Source organism: Entelurus aequoreus, linkage group LG21, assembly GCF_033978785.1.
Source record: "Entelurus aequoreus isolate RoL-2023_Sb linkage group LG21, RoL_Eaeq_v1.1, whole genome shotgun sequence".
NCBI lineage: Eukaryota > Metazoa > Chordata > Actinopteri > Syngnathiformes > Syngnathidae > Entelurus > Entelurus aequoreus.
In genome coordinates, this window is record NC_084751.1 from 20,359,161 (window position 1) to 20,371,913 (window position 12,753).

The window sequence follows — 12,753 nt, forward strand, 5'->3', positions numbered from 1 at the left end:
GTGAATCTGCGCTTCCCCGAACACACAACAACACTTCCTCATTCTCCACCAATCACCTTTCAGTCACTGACGGTGTGTTTACAAACATGGGAAAAACTGACATTAAATCCAAACCACACAAACTCGAAAAATACTTTGACTACCGATAACAGTGCTGCGATCTGGACGTAACCAGATATACCCGTGGACAGCGATCTACTAACTGTGCAAGTATTAAGAGGACAGTGGCAGCTTTTAAGAAGAGAAAGTTCAACTGGAGCAGCGCAAAACAAGTGTGACGTCATGCTTGCTGTAACTCGCCTCTTTCGTCAGGGACATCGAAGGACAGAAGAGTCTCTAAACACGACTACATTTTATAATAATATGCATGTAGTTTTTAATTTTATTTTAAATGTAAATTTAATTTATTTTAAAAAAGTAATTAAGTCTCTAGAAGGACGCTTGAAAAATTCTCAAAGTACATTGTAGAATAAGCAACAACAATTGAAAATATGGAAAAACGATATAAAAATATATCTTAATACTAACTAATAACAGATTTGTTTAGCCTTTTCATCCAATTCAATCAACTTTATTTATATAGCACAAATTAAAGTTTCACAAAGTGCTGCACAGGAGTTATACACACATTTTGAAGCAGGATAAAACTAAGTAGAATCAATTGTAAAATACACTAGTCAACATTTTTTAAAGAAAATCATAACAGCAGATTAGGGAAATTATTCGATTACATCATGTGACCGCGCCCATAACCACGCCCCTGACCACGTCCCCACATGTATCTTGACAGTCTAGGGCAGGGGTGTCCAAACTACGGCCCGCAGGCCAAATGCGGCCCACCGGCGTTTTTAATTTGGCCCACGAGACGGCACAAGTTCAATAAACAAATATTATAATAATAATAATGGATTAGATTTATATGGCGCTTTTCTATCGACTAGATACAATACCCAGTGGTCTGATTGCTGCCATATTGTCGCCATCGGGTGGCCAACAAAGGTAACTCTGCCAATGATTGTACTTTCAAATCAAAGAAGTACAGCATTTACTTACTTACTTTACATGTTACTTTGCATGCAGTTAACTTTTCAGCCCTCGGCCAAATTTTTTAAGCCCAATGCGGCCCCCCAGTCAAAAAGTTTGGACACTCCTGGTCTAGGGGAAACCCTGCATTAGCACAAAGTCAATAGCTTGTGAGGCCAAATGTGTTATTTGTTTGCATTAAATCCGCTGAACCATAAAAAAAGTGGACATATATACCAATACGATAAGGAAAATTGGATATGTACTGTTAAAATGCTTTTCTTTCAGTAATCTAGAGGTGGAAATCTTTGGGCACCTCATGATTTGATTACAACTAAGAGGCTAGATTTGAGTATGAATTAATTATTTATACATCTATGGTTATTATATTGTAAATTATAATGAATTTCTGTATTTTAATACACCTTATATCATTACTATATTCTAAATGTATTACCGTAATTTCCGGACTATAAGCCGCACCTGACTATAAGCCGCACCAGCTAATATTAGGGGAAAATACAGATTGCTCCATATATAAGCCGCACCCGACTATAAGCCGCAGGGTTTTGATGTGTAATTACCGTAGTATATAGGGGTTCCTGCTACCACGGAGGGGAATGTCGGGACAGAGATGACTGTTTGGGAACGCAAAGCGTCCCATTTATTAACAATAAATCTTTCAATCATTCAATCAAACTTTCACATCTTTGACATGGCGAACAGCATTCGTGCAGAGTACAAATAATACAACGGTGCAAAGTAATACAAAGTGCTCGCCTGTACGTTATCAAAATAACCAGCCTACAGGTATATGAAAAGTCAGTCTTTAATCATTGTGTCATCGTCTTCCTCCTGTGTACTAAAACCACCGAAATCCTCTTCGTCGGTGCCGGAGAAGAACAGGCCGTATATAAGCCGCACCGTTGTATAAGCCGCAGGGACCAAAACGAGGGGAAAAAGTAGCGGCTTATAGTCCGGAAATTACGGTACTTGCAATTATCAATATCAATAACACCAAGAAACTCCCCTTTTGGCTACTGATTTCCGTTTTTTGGATTTAGTACAGACAGCATTTGTATCATATACCTGTGTATATATACACTACCGTTCAAAAGTTTGGGGTCACCCAAACAATTTTGTGCAATAGCCTTCATTTCTAAGAACAACAATAGACTGTCGAGTTTCAGATGAAAGTTCTCTTTTTCTGGCCATTTTGAGCGTTTAATTGATCCCAAAAATGTGATGCTCCAGAAACTCAATCTGCTCAAAAGAAGGTCAGTTTTGTAGCTTCTGTAACGAGCTAAACTGTTTTCAGATGTGTGAACATGATTGCACAAGGGTTTTCTAATCATCAATTAGCCTTCTGAGCCAATGAGCAAACACATTGTACCATTAGAACACTGGAGTGATAGTTGCTGGAAATGGGCCTCTATACACCTATGTAGATATTGCACCAAAAACCAGACATTTGCAGCTAGAATAGTCATTTACCACATTAGCAATGTATAGAGTGTATTTCTTTAGAGTTAAGACTAGTTTAAAGTTATCTTCATTGAAAAGTACAGTGCTTTTCCTTCAAAAATAAGGACATTTCAATGTGACCCCAAACTTTTGAACGGTAGTGTATACATATATATACATATATATATATATATATATATATATATATATATATATATATATATATATATATATATATATATATATATATATATATATATATATATATATATATATAGGCATCCATCCATCCATCTTCTTCCGCTTATCTGAGGTCGGGTCGCGGGGGCAGCAGCCTAAGCAGCGAAGCCCAGACTTTCCTCTCCCCAGTCACATCGTCCAGCTCTCCCCGGGGAATCCCGAGGCGTTCCCAGGCCAGCTGGAAGACATAGTCTTCCCAACGTGTCCTGGGTCTTCCCCGTGGCCTCCTACCGGTTGGACGTGCCCTAAACACCTCCCTAGGGAGGCGTTCGGGTGGCATCCTGACCAGATGCCCGAACCACCTCATCTGGCTCCTCTCGATGTGGAGGAGCAGTGGCTTTACTTTGAGCTCCAACCGGATGGCAGAGCTTCTCACCCTATCTCTAAGGAAGAGGAAACTCATTTCGGCCGCTTGTACCCAATATATATATATAGATCTATATATATATATATATATATATATATATATATATATATATATATATATATATATATGTATATAGATTGCGGTCCTTCGATCCCTCATGCGGCACTGCATCACAAAGAGACATCAGTGTGTAAAGGATATCACCACATGGGCTCAGGAACACTTCAGAAAACCACTGTCAATAACTACAGTTCGTCACTACATCTGTAACTGCAAGTTAAAACTCTACTATGCAAAGCCAAAGCAATTTATCAACAACACCCAGAAACGCTGCCGGTTTCGCTGGGCCGAAGCGCATCTAAGATGGACTGATGCAAAGTGGAAAAGTGTTCTGTGGTTTGACGAGCCCACAATTAAAATTGTTTTTGGAAACTGTGGACGTTGTGTCCTTCGGAACAAAGAGGAAAACAACATCCGGATTGTTATAGGCGCAAAGTTCAAAAGCCAGCATCTGTGATGGTATGGGGGTGTGTTAGTGCCAAAGGCATGGGTAACTTACACATCTGTGAAGGCACTATGCTGAAAAGTATATACAGGTTTTGAAGCAACATATGTTGCCATCCAAGCAACGTTGTCATGCCCCTGCTTATTTCAGCAAGGCAATGCCAAGCCAAGTGTTACAAGAGCGTGGCTTCATAGTAAAATAGTTCGGGTACTAGACTGGCCTGCCTGTAGTCCAGGCCTGTCTCCCATTGAAAATGTGTGGCGCAATATGAAGCCTAAAATACCACAACAACCCCGGACTGTTGAACAACTTAAATCAAGCAAGAATGGGAAATAATTCCACCTGAAAAGCTTCAAAAATTGGTCTTCTCAGTTCCCAAACATTTACTGAGTGTTGTTAAAATGAAAGGCCATGTAACACAGTGGTAAAAATGCCCCTGTGCCAACTTTTTTGCAATGTGTTTCTGGCAACAAATTCTAAGTTAATGATTTTTTGCAAAAAAATTTTTTGGGTTTTGTATATGCGTATATCCAATACAGCTATCTAATGACACTTAGTATATTTAACAACTGCATCATTAAATAAATCCAAATTAAGACCATCTGGTCGGTCCGGTCCACTGGTCACTTGGCCCTTGCAAAGCGCACCAATGTGCGCTTATATGGCGTAATCTGAACATGCCGCGTCCTTTTGACGGAACTCCTCGTGACTCCATGACGACGGCCTACTGCTAGCTTGTCCTCTCATCCTCTTTCCTCCGTGTGTGTCCACACTAACCCAGCTAACACACAATTAAAAGAATGCCAGCTAATAGATCTATGGTCAGTTAGAAGTAACGTTTACAGAACATTAGCATTAATGCTGCATTTTGGAACGTTCTGTATTATTTCATTTAACATACGTAAAAAAATCTAAATTTGTCCATCGATTCATGAATCACCCACGTTTTCTTCTGGATGAATCGAAAAATCTATCATTTTCAATACCTCTACAGCATTCCCACAAAAATAAAATGCAATAACCAGCCAAAGCAGATTTAATACCAAAATTAACATTACAGGTGTTAAAACCAAACGTGGGAGTTCTTTGTTGTTTTCGTGACAAGCAAAACATTGCAACCTAGATGACAAATGCACATCAGTGGCGATGAGTGCTCAGGTCATCTGATACCAATTTAAAAACAACAGCCACAGTACTGAAGCAAAGAGCGGGACAAAGAGCTCCCACCATAACCGTGTCATGGATGAATAAATTGCAATTAAGGACTAGTTAATGCTCATGGGTCAGGCTGGACCAGTGGCCATGAAAGAAAGTCTTTCGGAAGACGATTCTCAGTGCACATTTGAAGATAAATGTTTATCAGCTGCAGTAAGTTATATTGGATCTAATTCAAAAAAGAGAATGTGAAGTCTCAAATTGTTTATTGTTGTTATATCACAACTTTATTACTAGAACATTACGACATGAGACGCATAACTTCATGATTTTAACTTTTTCCTTGGGATGTTCAGATCAGGGTTTTAAACTTGCTCCTTGTTCTCTTTCATTACATAAAACTGTTTGAGCAAATCAAAGTCTACAGTACACAATAACTAAACAAAAACTACTATCTGCTACTCATTTAAATCCTTTGGTATTACCCTTAAAGTCCTCCTATGTCCCAGGAACTATTCCCAAAGTTTGAAAAATAATTTACAAAAACTAAAAAAACTAAAATTTGAGAAAATAAAAATATTTACCTAATATATATATCATATACTGATACTGCCATCGGTATTGACACCATTAATGTATGGCTCAATCCACCCCTCAATTTGTGTTGTGTACTGGCTTTGACAATGCTGGCACACCAACAGTTGTTCTCTCACTAGACTCTTGACTCTTACTAATCTACTTGATAATTTCCTGTTAAAATTTGCTGAATTTCTGCTGTAACGCAGTTCCATCTACAAGTCTTAAAGTTTACTAAGCACTTATTTCTTGGTGTTGTTTAAAGCTAGCTTAGCGGTTAGCTTAGCTATAAGCATGACTGTTCTTGACTTGCTCTTGTTGTGTAACATGTTTATCCTTGTCCTTCAGTGATAAGATTACTTAGGATACTAAGAAATGGGGTTTGTCGTAATGGAGGTGATTATTATTACCTTAGGGGCGCATAATAGAAACACAATTAGTCACCCAGGGGGCTAAAAATATATACAGCGTCAACGAGAGGGGCTAAAAGTTTGTGATCAGTATGAAAAGGCATTAACTGGCAATGGTGATCATATAATTTTTAAAGAAAATCGGCCCGTATTGATCTGTGGCTGATCGATCGGCACATCCTTCTTTTTCCAGATCATTAAATGTTTTCTTCTTCTAGTAAAACCTAGTAAAAATTGCATATGTTCAAGGACATTTACATGTCTAGGGATTCATTCAAAGCCAAGGGGACACCAATTAAAAGAGGCAGATAGGAAGGTGTTACTTCCTGAGACACATCAAGTCAACACTCACGATCAGCGGTGTACTGGGCTGTTGTGTTGGACGCTGCAGGATCTGATGCTTCCTCAGGGACGGTTGGTGTTGCCGCCAAGCCATTTCTTTCCGCCCTGGCTTTTCGAACTAGCGCTGCAAGCGGATGGTCCGGGTCCATCACTCGAAGTGGCTGCGAAAGGATGATTTAAAAGAGTTAAAACTTGACTTTTCTAATTAAAAAAAACTGTCTTGTCTATCTATCAATACCACCGATAATACATGCTGTTAAAGACATTGAGGACACTTAAAGAACATTTTTAAAACTTTAAAAACATACCTATGCTTAAAGGCTTTATTACTAGATCAGCACGGCATACTGTAAAAGGTGTTTAGGGTCTAAAAAACGTAATCTGCAGGGTAAAATAAGGAATCATTAAATCCAGAAAAAAAAAATGGAATCATGAAAAAAATTGTAAATCAAATTAGTAGTATTAGAAAATGGATGGATGGATGTTGTAATACCTCCAGTTTTTGTAACAGCTTGCAATCTCTGAGGCATGGACTTAACGAGTGACAAACAGTATTAGCGCGCTCCAACTTTCTCTGATTGCTGTTGTCAGATCAGCTTCGTATGTTGGAGTCTTATCATGGACCACTTTTTTACATTTCCACCACAGATTTTAATGGGATTGAGATCCAGACTGTTTGCAGATCATGATTATGACCTCATACATCTTTTTAAAAAAAAAAGTTTTTACTGTTTTTGCTCTATGGCAAGATGTATTAACATCTTGAAAAATTATGACATCATTCCCAAACATCCTTTAGATTGATGGAATAGGAAAAGTATCCAAAACCCGGTGCATTTGTCGAAGACGTAATGACAGCCATCTCCCCAGTGCCATTGCCTCAATGACTGTGAAAATGTGCATCTTTTCTTCAGACAGTCAGTCGTCTTCATTAATCTCATTGGAACCAAACAAAATATCAAACTCTCTCATTGAGTCACACATTAAGAATGTTACTAAAACAGCCTTCTTTCATCTCCGTAATACCGCAAAAATGTGTTCCATTTTGTCCACCACCGACGCTGAGATCATTATTCATGCGTTCGTTACGTCTCGTCTTGATTTCTGTAACATTATTTTCGGGCCTCCCTACGTCTAGCATTAAAAGATTACTGTTGATGCAAAATACAACTGCTAGACTTTTGACAAGAACAAGAAAGTTAGATCATATTACGCCTATACTGGCTCACCTGCACTGGCTTCCTGTGCACTTAAGATGCGGCTTTAAGGTTTTACTACTTACGTATAAAATACTAAACGCTCTAGCTCCGTCCTAACTTGCTGATTGTATTGTACCATATGTCCCGGCAAGAAATCAGCGTTCTAGAACTCTGGCTTACTAGTGACTCCCAGAGCTTTTTCTATTCGGGCTACAGTACTCTGGAATGCCCTCCCGGTAACAGATAGAGATGCTACCTCAGTAGATGCAATTAAGTCCCATCTTAAAGCTCATTTGTATACTCTAGCCTTTAAATACAACCCCCTTTTAGACCAGTTGATCTGCCGTTTTTTTTCTTTTCTGCTCTGCCCCATTCTCCTGCGTGGAGAGGTTATTAGGTGACCACAGATGAAGCGCTAGCTGTTCAAAGTCGGGACCCAGGGTGGACCACTCCTCTGTGCATCAGTTGGGAACGTCTCTGCGCTGCTGACTTGTCTCCATTCAAGATGATCCCCTGCTGGCCCCACTATGGACTGGACTCTCACATTATTAACTATATCCACTCGACCTCCATTGCACTGGTCGCCCGGGCGAGCTCTCCACATCTGCGGTCCCCTCCGAGGTTTCTCATTGTGCTCATTGGGTTAAGTTTTTTCTTGCCCTGATGTGGGATCTGAGCCGAGGATGTCGTTGTGGCTTGTGCAGCCCTTTGAGACACTTGTGATTAAGAGTTACATAAATAAACTTTGATTGATTGAAAAGTTCCATCACTTTGCACAATGCAGATTTGGGTTTGTAAATGTGACTTTCATTCAGTCATCCATAGTGCACAATTACTTTTCCTTAGCCCATTGCAATCTTGTTTTTTTCTGTTTAGTTGTTAAAGACGGCTTTCGTTTAGCTTTTCTGAATTTAAGTCCCATTTCCTTTAGGTGCTTTCTTCCAGAGTCATAGACGGTAGAGATGCGCGGTTTGCGGATAAACTGCGGGTCGGGCGGGTGACATGACAAAAAAAATAGATTTTAAATAGATTCGGGCGGGTGGCGGTTGAACCAATTTGGAAACACATATACATAGTTAAATGTTGTTACCCACATACTAAAAACGAGCAGCACTCTTTGAAACAGTCAATTATTCTGGAGCTTGAGCTGATGGCGCATCACCGAAAAAGAAAAGGATTGACTTCACAGAATGGGAGGAGGATACACCTGTGCTAGTTGATGAAGTAGATTATTCCTCTACAAACTTCCATCTCGACAGATCAGCAGAGGAAAATCTACTTTCCTTTTGGGGGAAACAAGGACAATCATTCCCACGACTACAACAACTTGCCAAGAGAATCCTATGCGTCCCAGCAACAATTGCGTGCCGCAAGTGAGCGCTCCTTCAGCGCAGCAGGGCGCATTTTAGAGGTCAGGCGCTCTCGCCTGAATCCTGGCACTGTAGATGCCATTTTATTCCTGCATAGTGCTAACAAAAAAAAGAAGTAAGTAGACATACGGTTAGATATGTTAAACGAATTAGTCTACGTTACCTAGGCTATACCAAATAAGCCCATGTCTAACCTATATTGAGTTCGGTCAGCTGAATAATTTTGATGGCTACGTGTTGTTTGGGCGCACTACAATGCAAAGGAATTAAGGCAATTGCGTTGTTTATTGTGTTTTTTTTCTATTCGAGATATACTACTGTGTGTTAATTATTTGGCCTCGCTTTCAAGTGAAGCGCATCTCCGATTGGCTACAATGTAAGGCTATTTAGCCTGCTTTGTTTGTCGCGACTGTCTATTTTCATTATAATTCAAGTTTCATGATAAAGTGCAGTCTGATGGGTTTGATTTCCCCCCTTCAGCTATTTGCCTTGGCCAATAAGTTGCAGGTAATTTATTATTATTATTTATTGAATTTATTATTGTTTAAATAGGGATGATATACATATGTTATTGTATAATTTAAGTTTGTGCGTGTGATTGACAGCCTAAGGCTTATGAGGCACATTTTTTATTTTTTTTTATTTCAACTTAAAAACATATGAGCCTATGCCTATGGCTACAACATAGGCTATGTGTTTATCTTTATTTTCCTGCCTGTCGTTGACAATGGAGATTGTCTGATATTTTGCCATGGCTGCAGATCAATCAATAAAGGTTCATCTTTGTCGCGAAATTGTTCACTGTTTCACTGTGCACCCCGCCCTCGTCCCTATTTGAGCATTATAACGTTAACAAGTTAATATTCATTGAAATAAATTCAAAAACATTTTTTTACCTAACGAAAATATTGGCATTGTCTTTCTAAAACATTTTTTTAACTTCTTAAAAGCATCGTTCTGCTTGCTGCAACTGCGCACACAAAGTGTGAAGAACGCACTCCTGATCTGAGGGTATTGGCAACTATAGTCAACACTTTATTAATGGAAATGACAATAATATTATAATAATGATAAATAATATTATCACGCATTAATATCTCTTAGCCACTAATGCGTGGCCAAGAGATATTAATGCGTGGCACGCATTGAATGTCTCTACTGCATTGGATCAGTCTCCTTTCTTTAACAGGCAAAAGCTTTCTAACCTCACTAATGCCTTGCATCGTCTATATTAGATACATAACAACGAGCGGGTGGCGGCCGGGTGTGGTTTTGATAAAATGGTGGTTCGGGTGGATGGCGGGTGGATGACAACTGGATGACGACTTTTGATACGCGGTTGCGCATGAAATAATTGCCTATCCGCGCATCTCTAATAGACGGTGACTGCAGTTTCCCCCCATTTGTTCTTCATTTTTTTGCTGTGCGTTTTATGTTTTCAAGAAATATTGCTTTAAGTTTTCTGTCTTGACGCTTTAATGTTTTTCTTAGTCTTCCAGTGTGCTTGCCTTTTACAACCTTCCCATGTTGTTTGAATCTGGCTTCCAAGACACAGCTGACTGTGACCAATCAGTCAGCCAATCAGCTAAAAAAAACACACAAATGATTTTGAGAAGTTTGATCTTTGTTTTGATTGACATCTCTTGTGTTGGAGACATGATACATGGCAATCCATATAGTGCAACCAAGGAGTAAAAACTACTTTTTAACAGCAGACTAATGAACAGGTTTAATCTGATGCAGTTATTATCTTAGGAAATTAACAGGGTGATTCCATAATATTTTACTTAGAATGGAGTGATTCTATAATATTTGTTTTTATATAAAAATGAAACTGACTACCACAGTTTATATTTTTGATTTCTGTTTGTGTTTCGTAAAGCCAGAATGTTTGAAATGATTAGGAGATTCCATATATTTTTTCAGGAGTTGTATATCAATCCAACAACACTTAATACACTTGATTACCTTCATCAGCTCCTCCAGACGAGAGCACCTTTTAGGTGCAAACAGACTGGGATGGAGGTAGTTGCCGTCTCCGTCATCATCTGAATCATCAGAATTAGATTCTAGAGCAAAACGTTGACGAAAAGCAGATCAGAATTTGCCAAAAATGAAGCGTAAATTGAGACAGAGGAATTAACTTACCTTCTGGCTGCTCTTGTTTGTTGGAAGACGCTAGGTTGTACCGACCTTCCTTCATGGCCTTCAGGATGTGTTTGTAATAAGGGTTCAGGTAGTGGTCAAAACGCAGAAAATCAAACTGGGAGTTCCTAGCCTGCTTAGCTTTTAGCACAATCTCAAACTGAGCACCCTGCTGACATACAAAGCTGGCTGTCCGCTCGATGATGTTATGAGTCTTGATGGTTGCCGGCTAAAAAAAAAAAAGGACAGGCAACAAATAAATAAAATAGGGCTGTCAAAATTAATACTTTAACACGAAATAAGCAACGATCATCATTAATCTGATAAAAATATTTAACGAAATAAACCCATCAAAGAAATTACTGAAACGTCTCTGGCAATGCATTTGTAGCAGTTTGCCAAGTAGTGTTACCGATGCGCAAGCGCAAATGAGCAGTTGATCCAGTAGTGACAAACTGCAGAAGCAAACAAGTCAATATGGAAGACACTAAACACCCAACACTAAACGCTTTTACCCTATGAGATATTTGAATATTAAAACAAAAATGACAGATCAAGTCAATGCATACGCCAAACCTCGACAGCACTTTAGATAAAACTGTTAGCAAGTTTTGTGCAAATAAATACATACATACAGTCAAGTAAAACAACAAAAAAATGTTCCTTTTGATATTTTGACCATATGGTGCATTCTGTCCAATAGTGGGGTCTTTTAAAGGTAATTTCAACTATGCAAGCGAGTAATAACCTGTGATTAATCATGATTAATCCAAATAAAGTGTGATTAATCAGATTTTTTTTAATTAATATGTTGACATAACTAATAAAAACATGATGTATATTGTAATCAATCTAAATAAATCTAGAGTAACCTTGTGATTAATGTATATTAAAATCGTTTGACATTACTGACAACCATACAACATTTTTCACGGAACTTATTTTGAAACTTTACCAACCTGAAGGATTGCAATTACTGATTGAAAGACAAAGCTCTATAATTCTCCTGCACATGCAATTAAAACCAATGTGGTATAACACTTTTGTATCATCAAGTGTCACAACTCGCCGACAAAAATGTCCTTCAGAACACACCTCATATATTCGTTTGTGTCCTATCTGAGCGAAGACTCTCAAGACCAGGACAACAAAAGCTGATCGCTGTTATTTGTTGTAATAAACAATATACAATCGTGGATGATGACATTATAACTGATGAGGATATCTGACAATCAAAGTATTTTTTTGTTTTTTATTTAATATTTTAGGTGATATATTTTGAACTTCTTTTAAGGTATATTTCACTATTGTGCATAATGCTATAGAAATTGAATGCTCATGCAATATAAAGTAAAACAATGCTTCCAACCCAAAATCAAAGGGCAATACATAACTATAATGTAACTATCATAAAGAGATTTCATAACCTTATTTTTTACAGATATTTACAATTCACCAGATAACTTGTCTAGTATTGAATTTAGTATTGAATTATTTACTAAATATCATTCACCTTTTAATGTCTAGTATTTTGTTATTTACTAAATATCATTCACTTTTTAAGTCATATGGTAATGAATGGTTAACTTATTAAAATGTACATATTGTACAAGCAGCTTTTAGCAGTGGCACATTACATCCCGGTGAGTCGTTCTTTCGTGACACATGGCTCATCATCTGTCCGTAAAGAATTATGTATTCACAGGGGTGTTGTGTACCAGAATTCATATACAAAACATAAAAGCGGATCTTTGTTCTCATGCATGAAAAAGAAGCTAAAGAAACCTTGAGGGGGAAATTATTGTTCATCCGTAAAATACATATTAGAAAAATCATAGCTGTCTTGTGGCAATATGTTGGTGTCAGCGCATCGAAGTCATCACAACACTCTTTCAACGAGAATAAACAGTGCCAATAATATGAGCTCACATCCATACAACGCTAACGCGGAGGGTTT

At 38.2% G+C, this 12,753-nt stretch overlaps 1 protein-coding gene across 1 annotated transcript in view; it reads right to left on the reverse strand.

Moving 5' to 3' along the window:
- The window catches only part of sfswap (splicing factor SWAP), a 130,824-nt gene that overhangs the window by 81,448 nt on the left and 36,623 nt on the right, over positions 1-12,753 (reverse strand). The window contains exons 6-8 of the mRNA XM_062031151.1: positions 10,800-11,025; positions 10,620-10,720; positions 6,093-6,243 (exon numbers count right to left, since the gene is read on the reverse strand). Coding sequence (XP_061887135.1) covers positions 6,093-6,243; positions 10,620-10,720; positions 10,800-11,025 — 478 coding nt within the window. The remainder of the gene's footprint in view (positions 1-6,092; positions 6,244-10,619; positions 10,721-10,799; positions 11,026-12,753) is intronic.